This window comes from Cotesia glomerata, linkage group LG1, assembly GCF_020080835.1.
Source record: "Cotesia glomerata isolate CgM1 linkage group LG1, MPM_Cglom_v2.3, whole genome shotgun sequence".
Taxonomy (NCBI): Eukaryota; Metazoa; Arthropoda; class Insecta; order Hymenoptera; family Braconidae; genus Cotesia; species Cotesia glomerata.
The window spans coordinates 33,089,964-33,112,686 of NC_058158.1; the positions used below are offsets into that span (position 1 = coordinate 33,089,964).

The 22,723-nt window shown below is 35.3% G+C and overlaps 5 protein-coding genes across 9 annotated transcripts; 1 reads left to right on the top strand and 4 right to left on the bottom strand.

The window, feature by feature from the left end:
* Positions 1 to 6: 6 nt before the first annotated feature.
* Positions 7 to 3,069, bottom strand: LOC123266104 (the record flags this gene model as incomplete). The annotated part of the gene is made up of 5 exons (XM_044730139.1): positions 2,770 to 3,069; positions 2,083 to 2,246; positions 860 to 1,023; positions 243 to 411; positions 7 to 145 (listed from the first exon to the last, which is right to left on the bottom strand). Coding segments are annotated over exons 1-5 (657 nt in total), but the record flags the coding sequence as incomplete, so codon positions are not given.
* Positions 3,070 to 3,313: 244 nt separating this feature from the next.
* Positions 3,314 to 7,761, bottom strand: LOC123275454 (nucleolar protein dao-5). 3 transcript variants are annotated; one of them, XM_044743600.1, is made up of 4 exons: positions 7,604 to 7,761; positions 5,137 to 6,603; positions 4,494 to 4,668; positions 3,314 to 4,430 (listed from the first exon to the last, which is right to left on the bottom strand). In XM_044743600.1, exons 1-4 carry the CDS (start codon positions 7,703 to 7,705, stop codon positions 4,204 to 4,206), a joined length of 1,971 nt encoding a protein of 656 aa, XP_044599535.1. In that variant the 5' UTR covers positions 7,706 to 7,761; the 3' UTR covers positions 3,314 to 4,203. The 3 variants fall into 3 exon arrangements, with proteins under 3 accessions (XP_044599535.1, XP_044599534.1, XP_044599536.1); XM_044743599.1 differs by having other exon boundaries at positions 4,479 to 4,668; XM_044743601.1 differs by lacking the exon at positions 4,494 to 4,668 and adding an exon at positions 4,923 to 5,009 and having other exon boundaries at positions 3,314 to 3,988.
* A 185-nt stretch (positions 7,762 to 7,946) lies between these two features.
* Positions 7,947 to 9,023, top strand: LOC123275456 (mitotic spindle assembly checkpoint protein MAD2A). Its single transcript, XM_044743606.1, has 3 exons — positions 7,947 to 8,203; positions 8,327 to 8,686; positions 8,785 to 9,023. The coding sequence occupies exons 1-3, from the start codon at positions 8,134 to 8,136 to the stop codon at positions 8,982 to 8,984; spliced, it is 630 nt and encodes a 209-aa protein (XP_044599541.1). The 5' UTR covers positions 7,947 to 8,133; the 3' UTR covers positions 8,985 to 9,023.
* Positions 9,024 to 9,159: 136 nt separating this feature from the next.
* Positions 9,160 to 21,871, bottom strand: LOC123275455 (protein vein). 3 transcript variants are annotated; one of them, XM_044743604.1, is made up of 6 exons: positions 18,948 to 21,871; positions 14,057 to 14,219; positions 13,335 to 13,477; positions 13,142 to 13,250; positions 12,234 to 12,292; positions 9,160 to 9,521 (listed from the first exon to the last, which is right to left on the bottom strand). In XM_044743604.1, exons 1-6 carry the CDS (start codon positions 20,035 to 20,037, stop codon positions 9,475 to 9,477), a joined length of 1,611 nt encoding a protein of 536 aa, XP_044599539.1. In that variant the 5' UTR covers positions 20,038 to 21,871; the 3' UTR covers positions 9,160 to 9,474. The 3 variants fall into 3 exon arrangements, with proteins under 3 accessions (XP_044599539.1, XP_044599538.1, XP_044599537.1); XM_044743603.1 differs by having other exon boundaries at positions 9,160 to 9,524; XM_044743602.1 differs by lacking the exon at positions 9,160 to 9,521 and having other exon boundaries at positions 12,070 to 12,292; positions 18,948 to 21,869.
* Positions 20,363 to 22,040, bottom strand: LOC123275155 (sex-determining region Y protein-like). Its single transcript, XM_044743089.1, has 2 exons — positions 21,891 to 22,040; positions 20,363 to 20,650 (listed from the first exon to the last, which is right to left on the bottom strand). The coding sequence occupies exons 1-2, from the start codon at positions 22,038 to 22,040 to the stop codon at positions 20,363 to 20,365; spliced, it is 438 nt and encodes a 145-aa protein (XP_044599024.1).
* Positions 22,041 to 22,723: the final 683 nt, after the last annotated feature.

Sequence of the window (22,723 nt, forward strand, 5' to 3'; positions counted from 1 at the left end):
ATTTCTGGGTTTGCACACGCAACCACTTTCGACGAGCACGTAATCCTGACCCGTGAGTGTCACCGGGCCAAGCGGTATCACCAAGAACAAATATGGGACATAAGTTTGAGTACACTCACCGTGTACCACGTCACATTCTTTGGATCTATAAGCAAATGTAAATGCAAATCCACGATAAGAATCTCAATATTGGTTGTTAAAGTTAAAATAAAGTGGAACATGAGCAATAAGCGCACACTCACTCGCAAACCTCGAAGACAACTTGCTGCAGTAGGTCGGGAAATTTTTGTACAATGGTAACTGGTTGTCCGCTGGTGAGACTGACCCCGTACATCGGTGCTGTTGTATTGTACCGGGTTTTACAAAGCCGACCTGGTGATCCGCATGTTTCTTTTGAGCTGAAGCTCCGACCTGCAAATAATCCCCATTGTTATTATTATTATTATTATTATTATTCTTCTTCTTCTTCTTAATCTTCATTTTGATCATCATTATTTATTTACTATAGTAATTATATGTGTTTAATGGGGTAAGTATGTTGTGTAATTAGCTGTCATATAATATGTCGAATAAGCAAACTTATAATAGCAATACAGAATACAGAAGCCAGCATCAACTCATGCATCCCGTTATTTTCTGAGGGACTCCAGCATTCGAGTTAATAACTGTATTGCCAAGATGTAATACTTTGTTTGTGTGAATTGAGAGTAGTATGTAGTATGTAGTATGTAGTGTGTAGTGAGCTGGTACGTACGATCAAGCAAACATTACTTAGTTATTTGGCAATACCGTTACGTACAAGCAAAGTCATCCTGGCTCATCGAGTTTACTTTACTTTATTTTGCTTTACTTTACTTACCGTTCCGCACACTGGAGACGGTGTAATCACCGTGAGATAGTTTATAATTGTGTAAGAGCTTTTGTCTAGTCAACTCGGGATCTGCTACTCGGTTTTGATGATATGCCCTTCCGGTTCGGCTGCTTCCTCCCCAGAAGCTCTTCAAACTTTTTTCAATTGCCGCTCTGTAATAAAATTTTTACTTTTATTTCTTTCTCACCGTATCTTACGGAAAAGTCCTAAGACAGTAAAAAAAAAATTACTTCCTTCAGCAAATAGATAGTTATATTGAATTTATATCATGCTTTATTTGTATCAATATTATCTATGACTTTTTTGTATACAAATATTATCTATGGCTTTTTTGTATACAAATTTTAAGCAAATTTTTAATTTATAAAAATTCCGGTGGAATTTTAAGGATTATAGAACTCTGATAATTTTTATAGTTTTAACAATATATAAGAATTTTTATTCAAATTTTTATTTTGTATGTTTTGTATTAATCAATATTGAATAATTTTTTTGGAAAAAAAAAATTAATTATATGTTAATAGAAAAAAATAACATTACTTTGATGAATTACATTTAAATAGCTTCATAAAAATTTTATGTATCTTTTTAAATGGCTTTTTCTATTAACAGTTACTTCACTTTAAAAAAAAAAATTGTCAGACATCTACAGTTTGCAGTATCATGATTTCTTCTTTAATGTCAAAAAGCGTGAAATTAAATAAGATTATTTGCATTTTTTAAAAAATGATATAAGTCGAAAATATTTTATTACTGTTTCTGTTTAAAAAATTTGCAAAAGCAAACATTTATATTTGTAAATAATTTTATATTGATTCATCTAAATTTTACAAAAAAAAATGATAATTTATGGAAAATTTTATTTTAGTTTTTTGAGTTAAATATTTAGATCATAAAAAAGGTCGATGAACTTGAAATTATTCAAATATTTTAGAATCAAAAAATTTTTTCAATTAAACTCCTGTAAAAGTTTTTCTTCGCCTATGAAGTGACCCTTTCATTAAAAAAAACTGTAATAACTCATAAATTAATGAAATTATGAATAAAAATTTAAATTTAAAACGTCAACAACAGAACATAGGAAGAAAGTTGTTTGAATCAATATAAAAACATACCAAAGATAAGAATAAATGTGGGTACTATGTTTACTATCACTGATATAATAGTTTGAACAAGTAAACTATCTAAAATTATATATCTTGTTTACTCACGACGGATACGGTGCATTATTAGGGCCAAGACAATCAGCAGAGTCGATCAATGCATCTCCCCTTACGTATTTGAGGTCTAGGCCTCCAGCAGAACATTTTTTCGAAGCTTGCGTGTAACACCCGCATACTAAAGCAAACAGGAAAAACCTGAGCAAACTCTGGGTCTGTAAAAAAAAATGATAAAGCTGTTATATGTCGAGTTTTTTTTTAATTTGATGTGTACTTATTACATCCTTCAGAAACTATCCGCCCCTTTAAACTAGTCATTTTATTTATATTTTTTTTATATCACGTGGCCGTAAGTAAAACGACTAACGGTACGACTAGGCAATTCTTAACTCGAATCAACGGGTCACCTTTCTAACGGGATACCATCAAAATATTTTTTTTTAGTTTTTTAAATAATCAAAAATATTTTTAAAAAAGTATTCAGCAAGCAAAATATTTTAAAGAGTTACTTTAACCATGTCATTACTTTTACTGGTGAATAATAAAACCACCCACCCTCAAATTCCGCGCTGATTCTTCTTCCCCCGCATTCTTTAAATTCCTATGCGAGAGTTCCCAAATTTATTCTTCATGCATATTTATAACTGTCTTAACTTACTTGGATTTTATTTTTTTAAATTAGCTTTTGTTCCTTTTAATATGAATATTAATTATTAATATTAAAAAAATTAAACTCACCGTTAAATATAACATTGTCATAAATAATTTTTTTACCAACTATAAAACAATCTGATAAATAATAAAACAATAAATTAATGAAAATTCGATAAAAAATTAAAGATGATTAGAGTTAAGAACAATTAATGCCTGACGAAATTAAAGGCAATAAAACAAGTAAAGAATCACGCAATGCCGTTCATGTCACTACACCGGATATCACCGTGAGGTCGAGCACCTCCGTCCGTGCAGGTGGATACTCAGAGGTTGACTGTAGGATCGGCCGTGAGTAAAGGAACACCGTGGTTGCTATCTCTCGACGACTGTGTGAGTGAAAAAGCTACCAAGAATCAAGGTGAAAAAGGATGGTTATAGTAGGGGAATCAACTCTCTTCAGTTTGGCAGGATATATCACTTCTTGTTATATTACCTTTCTTTCTTCTCCAGCGATGCATCCTCCCGAAGAATTCTTTGCACTAAATCATTCTATTATTTTATTTTTTATTACCCTCTTAAATTCTTAAATTAACAAAAGGAAATTTATTATTTATAGTACGCTCGTATATTTGTTTTTATTTTATTTTTATTTATATTTAATGTAATTTCTTTATAATGTTTTAGTCATTCATATTTATAGTCATCGTTAGGTTTTCTCAAACATCTTTTTTTTTTAAATAAAATTTTCATTAAGAAAATTATTACAAAAATAATTAATAAGATGCATTTAAGATAAGAATATTGTTATACTTATTCATTATTACTATTACTTAAAAAACAAACAAACGAATAATCTTACAATATTTTAATTACTGATAACTTTATAAAATTGTTGAATGTGTTGCATCAGTAGTCACAGAAGATGCAAAATCTTATTTATTATTTAATACAATTAAATTTAATTCTAAGATAACTTTATATTTATAAAGTTCTGTTAAATATACGTAATAAAGTATTTATCAGTAAAAGAAAAAAAAAAAGATTGTATCACTTAATTTAAATTAATAGATTAAGATATAAAATATTTTTAATGTTGCTATTGTGTTGATCGTCGAAGTCATATGTATAAATTTATAACATTACAAACTTAGTCATCAAACTTGATTGAATTTACAGACATGTCTATTTGTCCACCTCGATAACTACCGCGTTTCTTTTTAGTTTTTTCATGACGAAATGATTTACCTCTCGTATGTTTCAAATCGATATTTGCTTTTTCTCCCCATGATCCTCGTGCTCCTCGCTGAGTGTGAGAAAAAAAACAATATATATATATATATTTATAAAATGATTAAAAAAATATAACTAATAGAAATATACATAAAGATCAATGTCATTAAACACAAAATAACTTTTGCGTTCTAGTATAACGAGGAGAATTGCGAGTCAATAAAAAAAAATTACAATCTATATATATTTTATCTTAATTGATTAATAGTTAATTTACGGCTAATTTATTTAATCGTCGAATGTTATTTTTTTATTTTGAGTCGGTGTCGAATTAAATGACTTGTTACTTTCGCCTCCGAATGATTTTCGTTGACCGCCACGGAAGTTATTGCCACCCCCGCGCCTATCACCGTCACCACCGAATGATTTTCTGAACCCACCACCCTCTTTGTTATCCCAAGACTTTCTATTGTTATCGAAACCACCGCGTCCTCCACGACCACCGCCGCGATCACCTCCACGGCCACCACCGCGATCACCTCCACGGCCACCACCGCGATCACCCCCACGACCACCACGGTCACCGCCTCTACCCCTGAATCCGCCACCTCTGCCTCTAAATCCGCCGTTATCGCCGTCTCTGCCACCGCGGAAGCCGAATCCACCGCGGCCGCCTCTACCACCAAATCCGCCTCGTCCACGACCACCGCCGTTTTGTTTATCAAAGTTGTTACTCGATTCTCCATCTCCATCCTAGAACACAAAAGAGAAATAACAGGTCAATCATTGTCTCTGTGAAAGTATATACAGAAAAAAAAAAAAAAAAAAAAAAAAAAGAATCATATTATTAGTAAATAAATAAATAAATAAACAAGAATTGTGAAAAAGCATTCATCGCTGTCAGGAATATTCTGTAATTATGAATTTTTTAATTATTATTAACTTTCACGGGGCAGTGAGTGACCTGTATTTCTCATTGCATCTTTCTATTTAATCTTCAGTTTTACCTTAGCTTCAAATGAATTGTTAGCCAACTGTGGGCTCAACTTGATCTCTTCATCCTTGACACGTCGGAAAGGTACATTTTTTCGTGACTAAAGTGTAAAGTGTACATTAATGATCAATGCTTTCTCAAAATCCTATTTTTAATCTTTTTAAGGACTGTTAAAAAAATATTCAAAAATAATAAACAATAAAATAAATCAAAAAACATCACGTTACCTTTTCTGTGCTTCCGTCGTTGCTAGCTTTTACGAAATTACTGTAATTAGCTTTTTTGGCCGGTGTCGCTGCTCCATTCATTTCAGAATCTTCGCGCTTTCTTTTCTCGCCTACACCAGCTGGTTTCTGCTTAGGTTTAGGTTTTTCTTCTTCTTCATCAGACTCTTCTTCTGAGCTAGATTCTTTTTTAGCAGGCGTTTTGACAATAGGAGCTTGTTTCGGTTTCTTTTCTTCTTCATCATCATCATCATCGGAGGAAGAGTCCTCGCTTGATTCGGCTGGCTTAGCCTGTTTTACGGGCGTTGCTTTCACTGCTGGCTTAGCTGGTTCTTCATCAGAGCTATCGGAATCGTCACTCGACGACTTGGCTGGTTTCTTTACAGCGGGTGTTACTTTAGCCGTGGGTTTAGTTTCTTCTTCAGAGGAATCTGAATCATCGCTCGACGATTCCTTGGCTTTCGCTGGAGTTTTAGCAGGTGTTGATTTAGCTACTGGTTTCTTGGGTGACTCTTCCTCATCTGAACTACTTTCTTCACTGCTACTGGGTGCTTTCCCCTTGTTCGCAGCGACTTTCTTTTGTTGGGCTGCTGGAGCTGGTTTTGCTGGCGCAGTTTTCTTCGCCGGTGGCTCATCATCATCATCATCACTGCTTTCTTCACTTGAGGACTCTTTCTTTGCGGGTGCTTTCGCGGGTGTTGGTTTAGCTACAGCCGGTTTGGCAGCTGGTTTCTCGTCTTCTGAGGAATCATCCGAGTCGTCACTGGACTTTGCCTTCTTGGGAGTAGCTTTCGGTGTAGCCTGAGCAGCAGGTTTACGTGCAACTGTTTTCACTGGTGTCTCCTCATCACTGCTGTCATCGTCAGAGCTCGAGTCTGGTTTCAGTGGAATTCTAGCTGCAACTGGTGTTGGTTTAGCAGTGACTGCTTTTGTCTTAGATTCATTATCGTTTTCATCGGAGGAGCTTTCTTCGCTTGAAGACTTTGCTTTTTTGGCTACAGGAGCTTTAGCAGGAGTAGCCTTAGCGACAACAGGTTTGGCTTTTTCTTCTTCTTCAGAATCAGACTCTGAGGAGCTTGATTCTTTTTTCGCAGCAGCCTTTGGTGGAACTGGCTTTTTAGCTTGAGGTTTTTCATCTTCAGAACTCTCTTCTTCTGAACTTGATTTCTCTTTTTTAGCAGGAGCTTTAGCTGGTGTAGCCTTGGAAGTAGCTACAGGTTTCTTGGCTACCGGTTTAGCTTCCTCTTCTGAGCTTGAATCATCAGACGAAGACTCGGGTTTATTGTTTGCAGGTGCCTTAGCTTTTCCATTGACTAATGGCTTCTTTGCAACTTCTTCCTCTTCACTATCTGAGCTCGAATCTGATTTAGCTGACTTAGCTGGAGCTTTTATGTTTATTTTTTTTGGAGAACTTTTTTGATAGTGCTGTACAATTTCTTCGATGCTTGGTGATCCTTTTGGTAATGGATTCTATAATTGAATAATTAAATTTTTAATAAATCATTAAGTGAAAAAATAAAAATTAGAGTATTAAATGATTAAATGGATTGATTTTATTTGTATAACAATAAGAGTATTACTAAAATAATTAAATAATAAATAGTTAACAGCCGAGACCAGTGATTGCAGTTTCAATCGGCTTAGCAAAACGAATGGAAATTTTGAAAAAACGTTTTTAGAGATAATGGATAATTTAATAAACTGTTTCACCACAAAGCGTTTTTTTCAAAAATTTCATTCGTTTCGTGAAACCAATCAAAACTGCAATTGCTCTGCTGTTGGGAGTGCGACAGAGATAGTTCCGTTGAACTCCGTGAGAGCAAAGCTAGAAAAAGATGGTCTCGCCGGTTAAATAATTAAAATATTGAAAATTAAGTAACTCTTTTAAAAAACGACACTGTATGCTTATGCTAAAATTATAGGAGTGTAAAAATTCATTAAATTAGTTAAAAAAAGAATTTACAATTGCTAAAAATTAAATTATAATAAATTTTAAGGGGTTAGTTTTTAAATTCACGTGAATACGCGTGTATTTACAAATATAATATATTGTCAATAATGACTTGGAGTTAGATTAAAAAACTAACTTGGAATAAATGTATAATTATAAAAATATAATGGTGAAAAGAATATTAATTTATATTTTCAACATGTGTTTTCTATATAATAAAAAAAAAAAAAAAAAAAAAAAAAACTATCCAGTTAAGAATATTTACTAGCCAACCAAAATATTTACAAGTGTAATTGTTGGTGTTCCAACAATACAATTATAGCAATTAATCAATAAATTAATAACAATAAAATTAATTATTGTGAGCAAGCATTAACTAAAAATCAATATTAAGAAGTTTCGAATTACGACGAAGCCATTACCACGTGGGAAAATCGTGGCATGGATCCGGCATTTTACGCGGGCTATCGTATTTATAATTAATTTACAATAAATGTCTTGATAAAAATTTAAACTTACCACATGTGTTTTTGTTTGAAATACTTTAGCAATTGACGAGTCTTTTTTCAATAAATAATTGTAAACCAAAGTAGAAATAACGAAATCGTCGGTGGATGCCATGATGGATGCAGGCGAAGTAGAGGGACTGGAGTGAAACTACGGAAGAGTTTTTTTTTTCAATGGAGTGAGTGGAAGACTACAAGCTGTAGTATATCTTCTCCCCGTAAGAGGCACCCCATATTTATTTTATTCCCAGTGATTTTTTGTTTCATTGCCAGATGGCGGCATTAAATCTGTCAAGTGCTGCCCTCACTTGCAATTATTACAAACTAATTATTCGAATTAAACGCTTAAACTGAAGTTACACCCGATTGGTTGTTGTCAGCATTTCAAATTCAACCGTTTTTTGAAATTAAACAACACGAGCAACGCATAACCTCAAAATTTGTTTGTGAATACAATTTAACTGAAACTAAGTCGATTTTTTTTTAATTAAATCTTTTTATAATTCAATTTATTATTTTTAATTTATAAAATTAAAGTTAACAATGGGAACACAGCAAAAAGCCAAGTGTATTACATTGAAAGGCTCCGCTGAACTTGTTAAAAAATATTTACGTGAGTGCTTTTTTTTTTTATTTTGACATTTAATTTATTTTACTGTTATATTCTTCAAATTCATTACTTTTAATATTAAAAAAAAAAATTGATAAATAATAATAATAAAATTGGGTATTTCAGAATATGGCGTCAATAGTATACTTTATCAACGGGGTATCTATCCTCCTGAAACATTCGAGCCCGCTGAACAATTTGGTATGTTTATTTTGATGTCTACCGATGACAAGATCAAGACCTTCCTCGATACGGTTCTATCTCAAGTGGAAGAGTGGCTGCTCCAACGCAAAGTACAGCAAGTGACTCTTGTTATTACAAATGTAAATACCAAGGAAGTATTGGAGAAGTGGGATTTCAAGGTCGACTATGAGGGCAAAGTTGAGTCTACTGATGGGAATAATCCATCTGCTCTCCCTGAGGTTGGAACTAAAGATGTACCTAGTATACAGAAGGAGATTCGTGAAGTTATTCGACAAATAACAGGCATGACAATAATGTTTTATTTGACTTTAAAATATACATAGCTAGGTATTTATTCAAAGTTATTTATTTACGTTTTTTTATTTGTTATTTATAAATAGGTACTGTAAGCTTTCTACCACTTCTGGACTGTCTCTGCTCCTTTGATATATTAACTTACACCGTGCCAGACTGTGGAATACCAAAGGAATGGGATGAAACTCAGCCAGTCTTTATTGCTAACAGCCAAGAAGTGCAGTTAAGATCATTTTCTACGTCTATACATAAAATGGATACAATAGTGAGCTATAGAAATACGTAAAAATATTTGTGAGTCATTAATTACAAATTATGATGTCTATTTTTTTCATAATTTTTTTTACTATTCATTTTTTTTTTTTTTTTTATATAAGATTAGCACAATATTCTTGGTACTTATTTAAGCTTGGTAAATCTCAAATATAATTTATATTTTGTGAAACAAAAATTTGTCTTTATTTTTAATTATCAAAAATTAGCATTAGAAAATTAATAGAGATCTATTGGAGTAATTTATCGTAAAAGCAGCGGTGTTAATGGCCAAGAGGATGGAGCTCTCGTATTAACTGTCGGAAGTCTCGAATTACTTTAAACCATTAGGTTTATCTTGGCGCGGGCGAGAAAATTCGTCGCCAAGTCTTGGGTTAGTTGTCGAGGCGCCCGGCTGTTCGCCAACTTTTTCAGCATCAACCCTTTGACGTGGGACCTTTTTTTACTCAGTGGCAATCTTTGAACTAAGTATTGCATACTTAAATTAATGTTCTCCTGTATAATCATTGCTTTATACGACGATTACCCTCGTTGCCATCTTTGCTGGTTTCTGCTGAAAAATAAGTAAAATACATGCATTAATAAGTTAAGTATTATAATTATAAATAATTGTTATTTTTTTAATTATTAATATTATTAGCTAAAAGACAAAATTTTGATTCAGCAGTATATTTTAATAAGAAATGAGGATGATAATTTGTACGACGACGAAGACTACTGCGAAGCGTCGTGTTTTATCGAGGTCGACGTCTTGAGTCGACGGTGCATCGTCCCCTCACATGTATAATTATAACGTAACCAACTTACCTCGGATTTGGGGTGATGCCTGGTCCGCCAACTAGTGTATCGCTGTTTAGTTTCGATACACAAAAAATATCTTAAGAAAAAAAAGGGTTTTATAAACGTAAACGATAACAGCACATATGCGGTGGTAATTTAAACAACCACTGAAGCGAGAACATGGCCATCGTATCTACTTGGCAAGCTTCACTACTTCCTCCAGCGTGATGCAACAAAACTACAAGCTATTAACTAGCATCTACAAGCATCTCAAGTACTCATAAGTTGTAAATATTGTAAATTATACATTTATATTTTAGTGTTGTATATGGTATATACACACCATCTTACTAAATTAAATAAATAGCCGTGTGAGTATTTAACTCACTTTCAATATATGTATACGTACATTTATAATATATACATATATAAAGTGAGTGCTACGCAAGAATTCCTCGGCTTAAGTTGAATCAAGAGACGGGAGTAAGAGTCGCTTGAGGGCAAACGGCTCTAGTTCTATTTCCGACTCTCATGAATCATCCGAGTTCACCTATCTTGCACGATTTTACCGTCACCAACGTCGTTTGCCACCAGCCGGACACAAGCGTCAAAGCTACTACGAGAGTGACTCCAAACTACTTTCTATACTTATGTATATATATATACATTTATATTTGTATATATACCATAAACCTAGACATACATAAATATTTACACATATCAATGTATGTACAATAGCAACTGTTTAAATATTGTACAATAAAACTCAGTAATTAATCATTAAAGAAATAATAGTATTTTAATTCTTGAATGATAGCCCGTGTGCTCGATATTTTCGCGGGAGATGTAGTCAAAAATAGATTCAGTCGTCGAGGAACGAGTTTAAGTTGTTGGTTGTACTACTATCTTTTAATTTAAATGAAATTAAAAGACAACAAAATAATAATTAACAATAATAATTATAAAAATAAAAATATAGTAATTAAAAAAATTATAAAACAATAAAATGCTATGATAAAGATGATTTTTAATTACAAATTAATAAATTTAAACGGTTAATAATTAATAAATAAATTAAATAGTTTGTTTGAATTCTAAAAAAAATTAAAAGAAAATTTATTTATGCTAAAAATGAATTTTTATGATTAATTTAATTTATATATATTTGATTATTATAAAAATTCATTTTTAAAGCTCAATGCAGTTAACCGCATTCTACTTATACATAATTTATTTATACATGTATTATTGTATTTAAGTCCGTGAATGTATACATGTATGTACACGTTAAAATTATACATAAAATAAAATAATAATAATATTAAAGATAATTATAATTGTAATTATAATAATTAATAACAACATAATTACTGTATAAAACATAAATAGATTTTCAAGATATAGACATAGCCTGGCACTAATACTCTCTCTGTGTCAATGAGTGGTTTAATTTTTTAAACAGACAAACGTATCAGTCAACATTTTTTTGATCACGTTCTCAAAAAAAAACTCACGTAAAAAAAAATACTTCTTTTTTTTATTTTCATTTTTTGGTAGAAAAATATTTATAAATTGAGTGTTTATTATTATAATGTAGTTACTGATACGTTAATCTTAGAGATGCTTTTAATTATTCTCAGTTTACTCAGTAGAATAGTAATAATAATATTAATAATAATAGTAGTACTAACAATAATAATTATAATAATCATAATAAGAACATTAAAAGCATTTGGTTATTGAGAAATAAAAAAAATATTAAGTGTATTCTTCGGGTGATTGTTAGTGTTTGGAAGACACTTCTTTGGTATAATTCACGGGAAAAAATTAAGGATCGCTGTTGAAAGTATTATCAATGATATTTATCTAGATATATAAATAGAATGTATTCGTATACCTACAGAGAATAAAATAAAACAAAAATAAAAATAAAAACGACAGAAAATTAGAGCGAGAGAGAGCAAGCGAGCGAGTGCCTGTCTATTAATAAAAATGGACATCTGTTAAAGAAAAAAAAAAAAAAATGCAATTGTAATTCGTACAAGTTGTCTAGTTTTAGGCAAATCATAGGCAAGGATAAATGGAGTATTGTAAATCATAATTGTAATAACATCGTTAAACGATGAAAATGGTAAGTGAATGTTAATGATAACTGAGTAAATTGAAAAATAAACTAAAAATAATAATAATAATAGGAATAATAATTAATAACAACTAAAATAATTATAATAATGACATTAATAATAATAATATTAATTAATAACAACTAAAGTAATAATAATAATAATAATAATAATAATAATAATAATAATTATATATGATAATAATAATAATAATGATGATGTGGCATAAAAAATAAGTTGGGAACGCCAAAAAAAGTAGCAGCTACCAAATTGGGTTCCGCGTCACTATCGTTAGCAGTAATACGAGGTCGAAAGACCCAACTTGCATGAAAATGGCGCTCTATGACGGTTGTACACACTTCCGGTGCTGATTACGTCCTTGGTCTCGCATCGTAGACCGGTAAAGCCCTCCGCGCATCTGTAACACCATAGTCATTATGTTATAAAATTTACTTCATATTCACATGGGCACTCAAAACACGTATACACTCACACACACACAAGAAAATATAGATATATATAAATATATATATTAATCAACAGTCGTATAGTATGAGTCGACTTGTGAGGCAATTCATCGCTCTCTCTTATGCTTACGAGCAAGCCACGGAACTCGAGACGCTTCTCTGGAAAATAATTTGGTCGTTCTATTTATAAGCTTTCGAAATGAGAATCTCTTGGGTGCGCGTGTAGTGCGCGAGCGATGTCCTAGCTAACGTTACGCCCAACCTCGTCCGACGGTTGTGTTGCGAAAATTTTCAGCATCTTTGGAGCTGTTCTCCACTTAATGTTTCATATTTACCGGATTTTAATATTAATGTTTGAGACTTTATTATATATAAAAGTCAAGAGGGACAGAGATTCAGCGACCCGTGGACGCAGAACACACCACGCATTATTCATACATTCGCACAAATAAAATATATATATATATTTTATTGGCCGGTGGCCCAAAAAGCTCTCAATATCCGTTAATATTTTTTCTGACCCTGCCAGGTGTCACTTTTTTAGCGGGCCACGACATTTTTGTCGCTGTTTTCAGTCAATGTTTTGACTACCGAGGGATTTTGCTGGCACATGGCTGGTAGTCTCATGTGTACTACTGGCCACTTCAATGTCGTCTGGATTATTCACGTGGTATCTCCAGACGAAAACAATCTCGTTTTATTTTTATTTTTATCTATTATTAAATCGGTACAACATAATTAAATTTAACAATAACAATATTATTATTGTTAAATAATGTCAATTGAAAGAATAAATTCACCTGCATGCTGGCTCACCGACGGTCTCGAAGAAGAGACAGGTACCGCCGTTCATACAAAAATCACCTGCTATAGGACACGGTTGCTCTTGTCTAGGCCACGCAACTGTTGCTGAAAGTAAATTTTATTAATTTAATTTTTAATTTATTTATTTATCAAATAAAAAAAAAAAAAAAAAAAAAAAAAAAAACTTACTGGTTTCAGGAACCTTGATGTCATTAACGACTAGAAGTTGGGCCGCAAGTGAGGCTCGATAGCCGGAGGTACTTTGGGCAACGCACTCGTACCTACCGCTGTCTTCGGGGCGCGCTGACGCGATTACCACTTTGGATCGTCTTCTGCAAAGAAAAAAAAAAGAAAAGGCATAGATGAAATAAAATATATACATATATATAATGATAATCACGGATGAGTGTGTCTAGTACTTGATATATCATCATCCCCAAAGTGGTGAGAAGAGAATAAGAGAGGCTTAAGGCAGAGAGCAGAGACGTAACGAGATGAAAGGAAAGAACGAAAACCGAGCGAGTTGTATGAACGAGGTGGATTATATAAATAGAAATAAAGTTTAAGATGAACAGGAGAGAGAGAAAAAGAGAGCCGAGAGTGCCGCTAGTCTAGACGGAGTGTCGATTTTTCCTCGGCACCAAATTAGAAACTCTGTCGACTGTCGACTGTGGTTGCCTCAGTTATTTATTTTTTAACTTTATTTTATTATTTTTTTATTTATCTTTCTCTCTATTTTCTCCGGATCCCGATCCACGATCCACGGTTCTCGGTCCACCGTCTTTCAGCATTATTTTTCTGATCTTTTTATTCGGCTCTCTCACCGCCTCTGTCTCAGCCTTAGCCTCAACTCTACTCGCCCTTTCTTTCCCAAAGAATCACCCGAAAAATCTCGACACAATCGTTCTCACCGTTTGTGCTGAATTCTCAGGCCCCGTCGTGGATACAGCGGCGCACCGTCCTTGAGCCAGTGGACTCTAGGTGGTGGTGAACCTCTTGTTCTGCACACAAGCTTAACTCGCTCCCTCGTTCTTGCCACCGAGTCCCTCAGCTCCGTCAACGTAACTTCTCGTACTGCAACATCCAACAGTTGTTATTATTAAAAATATAAAATTTTATTAAGTCTTAAATAATAATAACAATAAGTTAAATATATAAATAAACGTTGAGTTAAGTTAGGAAAAATTAAGACACTCTTAACGCTGGAGTGTGTTACTACTATCGTAAGAGAAAAGCACACAGCCGAGGATGAACAAGCGCATCTCGTCGTTCTATTTTAACTTCTCGTAGATTACACACTGAGAAGTCATGGTGCGGCGTTAACTATAATTAGATCATCTCGGTACTACTCAAACGATACACACCACTATCACACCCTATTGTGCTTTAACTGCCGTCGCTAATCAAAAAACACCATAACTAACGTATCTGTGCCGGTCAATTAAATATAATTTATAATTGCTCGATTAAGGTCAAATTAAGATTATCAGCCTCAATCTATCCATTACTATTACTACTACTACTACTACTACTACTACTACTACTACTACTACTACTGCAATAGTAATAATAATAATAACTAATAAAAAATTTAACAAAAAGTATATATATGTATGAGTTAAGTAAGTACAAGTACAAGTATAAGACTAAGTAAAGGGAATGTTGTCAAGTATGTCTGACTCTAGACTGCTACTACTACTTGTTAAGCTTCGCTATATCTCATCCACAACTCGATATATAATACCATCTATCACACTTACCGCGAGTCAGGGCAAACGTCTCTATCTGACAATAAATTATTTACTAGATCGATCGCATTGGGATGGATGCTGGCGTCTAGAATTGTTGTTTAAATAATGATAACAAGACACGTAATCAAATACCGGATGAGAGACGAGTCACAACAATAATGAGATGATGCTTTGTGCTCGCTGTTTGGTAATAGTATGAGAGTATATGTATACAATAATAATAATAATTATAATTATAATAGTAAGAAAAAAAAATAAAACAACTAAAAGTTAATACAGTATTTATATTGTATGAATGTATGTAGGTATATTGAAAGTGATATCGGTGTATAGACACATCGTGTAATCGATTATATTTGTTTCAGCCTACACACGAAGAATTGGCTTGGATTTCAACCGAGGATACATTGTGTTGTTAATTGTCATTCTAGAGACGGGCCAAAAAAAATAGCTCGAATTGAGGCTCCTTTGGTTCGGTATGTAGAAAGCAATGAGACGGCAGTAGCATACCATACAAACTTGGAAATCTTTCACGTCGTTATATTAATATTTATTAGATGGATCATGTTTTGTTACATACTCTATCAAATATATATATTTTTTATTTAACGGGATTTTTAGATAAAAATACTAATAATATGTTTGTAAAAAAAAGCGGCTGGTTAATAAATTTAAAAGTATCTTGATACTTTGGCTTATCATTTATAAAATCTTTGATTTGTAATTGCGGAGATTTTTATTCGGTATTTTTAGTTAAAAAATTTAACGGAACTTGATTAACGTTGACAATTTAAAATTTCAATCGTTGACAAAGTCATGACAATGTTACAGTCATTAAATTTTATCTTAAAAGTAATTGATACGTGTTATGTGTAATGTCTATTGTTCGATAATGATAATCGAAATAATGAGTTTTTTATCAAGAAGATAATATAACTGGTCGTAACAATGTTATTACCACAGCCGCTTGTAATAAAATTTACGAAAATGATATCTATAAATACTGCGGAAATTTATCTGACGTTTTTCGTCCATAAAGTCTCCCAATTTGCACTCGCTAATTTAATTTTTTCACGACAATTTTTTTCGCGACGAAAAAATAATAAACAAGTTAATTTATTTGAAATTCTATCTATATATCCAAATTTTAATTTTAATCTTAATCTTCTTATTTTATTTATAGATAATTATTGTTGGGGAGTTAAATAAAATTTATTTATATTCTAAAAATGATTAATAAATACTGTATTCAAAATAAAATTTTAGAAATTAGGACAAGTTTGTATGGTAATTGAGAGTTGTGAGTCAATTAAACCGAGTGTTGTCAACGTTCTCAAACGTTTTTTCTCGTTTTGCTGGCTGCTCGTAGACACAAATAGAATTTCGAAATACATACAATATTTTTGTCATCAAATAGTAGTACAAGTTGTAGAAGAGGCTACACTTAAACTCAACTCGGCTAGGTAAAGTTATATTATAACGCAATGATATAATGATATAACTGAGCTTTATAATAACTATAATAATAATAATAATAATAATAATAATAATAATAATAATAATAATAATAATAATAATAATAATAATAATAATAATAACAATAATACATAATATTAATGAATAATGATGAAGTGCATATAGCAACAATCAATTGCGTACATTACACAGATATGTGATATAATAAATAGCATTGAAATGATTAAACGATTGAAAAGTTAGTACACAATAAAATAAATAGCATTTGTGATAGAATAGCTGCATCTGGCTCTGGCAAGTAACGTTTAGTTATACAGTCAGATAGTTGGGCTGTAAATTGTCATGTAGTTGAATATCGAGTTAATAAATGAGCTAGTGAGTGCCAATAGTAAGTTTGTTTTCTATAGAGTTTTGTTGAGTGACAACCGTGGCAATAGTATTAGCACAGGTATCAACAGGTTTCAACAGATCTTAACGAGTTGAATAGTCTCGCGGTTCTGGGTTCTGGGTGGAGGAAAAGGAGAATGGTGTATGGTGTGTATGTATATAGTTATACAGTCATATAGTTATATGTAACCATATAGATACATATATAGAGTGTATTACAGAGTAGTAGCTAGAGCTAGAGAGATCTACCCGGTACTTCCGTAGTAGATGGACCGACGAAATGAAACAGCAACGCAGCGACATGATCGAGAGAGACGGAATCCCGCTGGTCTTCGCCCAATCCGGCTGCTCGTTTTTCCCTTATACGATTCGGTACACCGTGAGTAAGCAGGCGTGCTCGAGCGTTTACTGCGTTTGCCGTTAAAGAAAGTAACGAGTTAAGCGGCTGGTAAACGCAGGCATGTGAACGAGAAAAGGGGCATATGTGTACATACATATATATATATATATATATATATATATATATATATATATATATATATATATATATATATATATATATATATATATATATATACGCGAATGTGTGTATATTTTTTTTTTCTGAAGAAAAATCGTCATTCCAGCTGCACTTGCTGGCTATGCGTGTCCTTGAGCATTTCTCGAGTTCAGCTGACTCTACGTCGCGAGTATTTCTCTCATATGTAGATATATACGTACGTATATGTGTATATATATGAAAATAATAAAAAAAAATGTGTATATTCATGTATATATCTATATATATATATATATATATATATATATATATATATATATATATATATATATATATATATATATATATATATATATATATATATGTATATAAAATAATAATAAAAAAATCGAAAAGCACGGCGCGTCTTGCTCGGAATGAATTTCGAGCGTAATACAAAGAGCAGAGAACGGCGGTAAAAGAGGGAGAGAAACGTCCATGATGCGAGAGATCGTGACCGGCATCTCGCATCGTGCGTCGTCGAGTTCGCGGAACGAACTTTCGAGGAAGAGAGCCGTCGGCGAAGATCGGCAAACTGCTCTATGGCCGGCAAACTCGGTTAATGTTGTTGCGAGACGCGATCAACGCGATAACGAGAGCTAATTACACTTGGCACTTAAATGCTGGTTAAGTTGGTACAAGTTGTAACCACCACCGCAATCAGTATCCCACTGAGCGCTAGACTCTCATAATTATCGCTGCATTAATTAATAAAAGCGGTCAACGAGTGTACCAAAACCCTCGGGTGTATATAGTGTGATTACGATTAATCGTTAGATCGCTAATTTACTCTTTCGATTATATTATATTATATTACATATCTTGGGTGATGTTTGGTCTTCGGTGGTGATGGGTTTGTGAGCCGCCGTGCTGTCTACTGACTGCCCCCTTGCTTCTTCTTGTATGTAGACACTCACAAACAAACATATATCTATATACTTATTATTATTTATCCACATGTATTCGTTTACGATGAGAGAGTCCCACTTGCATTTCGTCAATCTGCGGGTGATCCAGTCTTATCTGTCTTCGGGAGCCCACTGAGCGCCGGTAGCCCAGTATGGTCACGGGCCGTACGTGCTTGGGTTACTCACATACCGATATAGATACTTACATACTTATACTATCCATATATATATACCTTATTTATATGTAGTGCACTGTCTTATAAAATACAAAATAAGAATATAACTAACGTCATCCTCACACAAATTTATACTTTGAAGTATAATATAATATAACGACTCTCAGCAAACGATTAATCGTAATTTGAATGATTAATTGCTCGTTCGGATAATTGATCAGCTCACGAGATGGGAGTTTGATGTTAGATGTTCGATGTGACGTCAGCCAATAAAGTCAACCCGGACTCTACTGAACGATATCATCTCTTATAATCAGAATCAACAAAATTAGCAGCATTAACTATACGATGATAGATACAATTAAATTAAATATATAATAGTTATATCTCCGAGTGAAGAAATTCGGTGGATATTATCGGAAAAGTACCGATTAGCTTTTTGGATCAAGTGTTGGTATTCGTGCTAGCCAAGACGGGACACTCCATATGAGAAGAATATGGAATAAAAGAGAATAAAATAGTTGACTGTATGTATATAAATGTATATATGTGTTTAGTTGACTCACCGTAATCGGGTCGAATGACTGCCTGTACCGCCTGCTCGTTTTTCTTGCTCCGTATCACTGGTTCACCCAGGATTGTAAAGTTTCTAGGTCCCACACGATTCACAAACACTAGATACACTTTACCGCGTTTAATGTCGGCGCGCACCACTCGAGCATTGTCATCACGCTGACGCAGTTCGTGTAGCTGCTGGTGCTCGTTTGTGCCCTCGTTACGACACAACGAGGACTTGCCACCTGATTCTCCTCCCCCTGTTCCTCTAGTGCCTCCAGCTCCAGCTCCTCCTCCTCCTCCCCCTGTTCTCTTATCCGACTTGTCGCGAAAATGTAGTCGTACACTGTCATTCTTGCGAAGCGGCTGGAACCCAGCCTGACTCTTGTAAACCTGCTTGACCTCAAAGGTCACCGCGTAATTCGATCCGGGACTCCTCGAGGACGACATGCTTCTTACCTTGCCCTCGAAGACAGTAGGCGCTAAGTATGCGCGGTTCCCCACGTCAATGTCCGGACACCAGTTGCGGGAGTGACAAGGGGCTCCGTTTTTTCGACGGCACCGTTTTCGCTGCTCCCGCCTAGAGTCCTTTTTATTGCGACCGGCACTGGCAGCGCTGGACCTCCCGGCCCTGGACCTGGCTCTGAGGCTCGAGGGGAAACTCCCGAATCCAGAATACAAGGATTCGCCCTCTGGTTGCGGGCTCTTTATCAGCCCGGTCCCGATCAGCGACAGCCACTTGCTCGTTCTTGGATAAAAATTGTTGTCTAGTCCCGTTCGAAGTTGTAAACTGATGGCTGGGGGTGCCGCTATGAGCGTGAGGATGCACCACCAGCCGGTAAGGATTCCCGATAAAATAAAGGAAGCCCGCATTATCCGATCTGCTACCACAGTAACCCCTTCGCTCGTCCAGGTCTCTCTCCTCTTAGGCGAGGCTAAAGTCGACACGAGGACGAGGATCAGGATCTCAAGGGTCTTCACTCTCACGTAAATATCAATATCTATTTCGTTATTTTTACGTCCATAAATATCAATATAAAACGACACTAGTTCAAGTCTAGTAACAGTTATTTCAATGGATTCAGTCCATCCCTTTCCCATCACCGATTAACGATGGTAGTCTTGGCCCCGAGCCTTGGACTCCACGGGACCTTGTCCTTCTCATAATCACCAGCACCGCACCGTGACACTACCAGCAATGGTCTACCAGCAATCGCTGGCTCGGAATCGGGAGCCCCAGATCCGAGCATCCTTGGATCCGCTCACTGACACCCGACAATAATGAGCCATTAAGTTCCGTCACTCTGTATCCGCTCATTTAACAAATCCAAATAAATGTCGGTACAATAACGTTGTTGTCAACGAGCCGATGAGCAACCACACTGCCTGACACCGAGACATTGATCCCAAGTTCCATCGTACTTTTTTATTTTTTACTGACACTGTTTTTTTCCTCGTTAAAGTTGATAAAAATTTTCTTAATATTCCTCGTGAATTCCAATTTCTGTGAGTTATTATGATAGTTGCGGTGACAGTGGTCAAATTCGAGTTGATGATATTTTTGCTGCTGCTGATGATAATGATAGTATAAGTGGTGGTGGTAGTGGTGGTGGTGGTGGTTCTGTTGCTGTTGCTGCTGCTCAAGTTTGTTTATAAGCTGGAGCTGGTGCGGGTGTTGCTGTTGCTCTTGCTGTTGCTCTTGCTGTTGCTGTTGCTGAAAACAGGTGTAATAAAGTTTCATCATTGTAGATTTCTCATTGGTAGATATATATTATACACACACTCGTTGATTTATAAACACAGGCGCCCACGTGGCGAGCTCCTTCGCCACATTTCTTATCGTCAACACGCGCGTTAACCGTGTGCAAAACTCGTGTGTTAGCTCGTCACGAGTCACCAGCTTTCATTTACTGCTCCAATTTACAGTACTCTGTTTTTCAGTGTATACGTGTGTATAAAGAGAATACACATTCTGTAAAGTGTGAGTGTAAATGTTCGATGGCAAAAAATGATGCCTTTTTTATTTTTATTTTAAATAGCGCACGAGATATTTTTTTAGCGCTGAATAAACACTTTGGGATTTATTTTTAGGGGCTTTGCGTTATCGTCTCTCTTAGTTCTCCTCCTTCTGGCTCTCGGTCTCCGGGCCTCCAATGTGTTTAGCCCTCCTGGCGCATACACACTCGGTTAAGCCGCTAAAAGGGTGAGAATCTGGCACGATAATAAGTGGCGTGCTGAGAGACGTCGGAGAGAGGTGCTCGAGCGTCGAACAACTTCCGCGGCGGTTCAAATTAGACTGAGCACTGAGCAAGCTGCTATCGTACCGCTACAGACTACAGAGCTCGGTCACAGAGACAGTGACTCCTAGTGGGCGCCGGTCGAGGCTCTGCGCGCGCACATCCTTCCTCTTCGTCCGTTCGCCGGCAAGCCCGTCACGTATTAACTTTTCCGTCTCTCAATCTCTTTCTCTCTTTTCTCCTCCCTCTTCGCGTTTCTTATTTATCTGGCTCACGCTCTTTATCACTCGAGTTCTCCTTCTAAGTAAATTCTTTTGGAGTAAGTACGGGCGCTATCCACTATCCACTATACTACTTATACTTATACTCATACTTAATACTGGACTGCCGTTGGTGCAGCAATCAAAGTAAGGTAGTCCCTCTATTTATTCCCAGTAACTTTTTATCCAGTAGCCTCTCTCGATCTCTTGATCTCTCGATCTTTCACAAGTTGAACGAGTTTTAGTTTGCCACCAACTAATATGTATAACATCAGCATGTACCAACAAATCTATCAGTGTTAATCTCTATCTGATCTGATATCACTGTGAGTCCTCGAATCCTGAAGCTCATATGCTTGAGAGCCGAGAAATTGTAGTGGGCAGCAATTGAAGGAGCTTGCATGCAACTGGGTCGACGAGTGTGGGACTGTTACTGTGTACTGTGGTGTTCGAGCACCTGGCACGCGCCGTCTAGTCTACTGGCTCGGTGGAGTCCACATATGAGCAGCCAGTGGTGGTGGTGTTGCTGCTGCTGGTGGTGGTGGTGATGGTGGAGGGCACCAGCCAGGGCATCAGACGAGACTCTCGTCTTCCGTATCGCGTGCATGCACGTGCCGTGGGCCCGCGTATGCTCCTTCCTTCCCTTCCCTACTTAAACTGACTCTTTTTCTCTTTTGCTTTCTTTTCTCTTAATCTCAAACATTTTTTTTAACCCCGTCCCATACTTTATAGTCATATATGTAAGTTGCAGTTAAGTTTTAAGTAATAGTAACAACATATTGAGCAATACAAAACTATTTGAGCAAAGCTTATTATATTTATGTGTGCTGAGAGTTATAACCATCATGCAACATAGCAACATCAGCGAATTCGAATAAATGATAATTATAATGAGAGTAGACGGAATTGTCCCAGTTGGAATGAGAATTAGCTAGAAGGGAAGAGGTGTGCCGTGTGCCTGATGCAGTGACCCGGGAGTGATCGGGGACAGGGGGAGTCACTCGCTGGGGGCCCGGCCCGAATCTTTGTTTATCTTTATCTCTTTTCGTTTGGTTTGTCGGCTCGCGGCTTGGCTGCACGTGATTACAGGGTACCCGGCACTCACCTCGGAACTCGGGTGGTCCAACTCAGGAGTTGCCTACCGCGATCCTGAAGGGACGCGGGGAACTCGAGGAGATGAGTTTGAGTTTTTGGCGCGCGAACGTTACCCAACGGTCTGTGTGCAGTCTTACCGAGTAGAGCTAAGCTGAGTTGAGTTTTGTGGCCAAGGCGGTCTTATTGCCTGTTGGT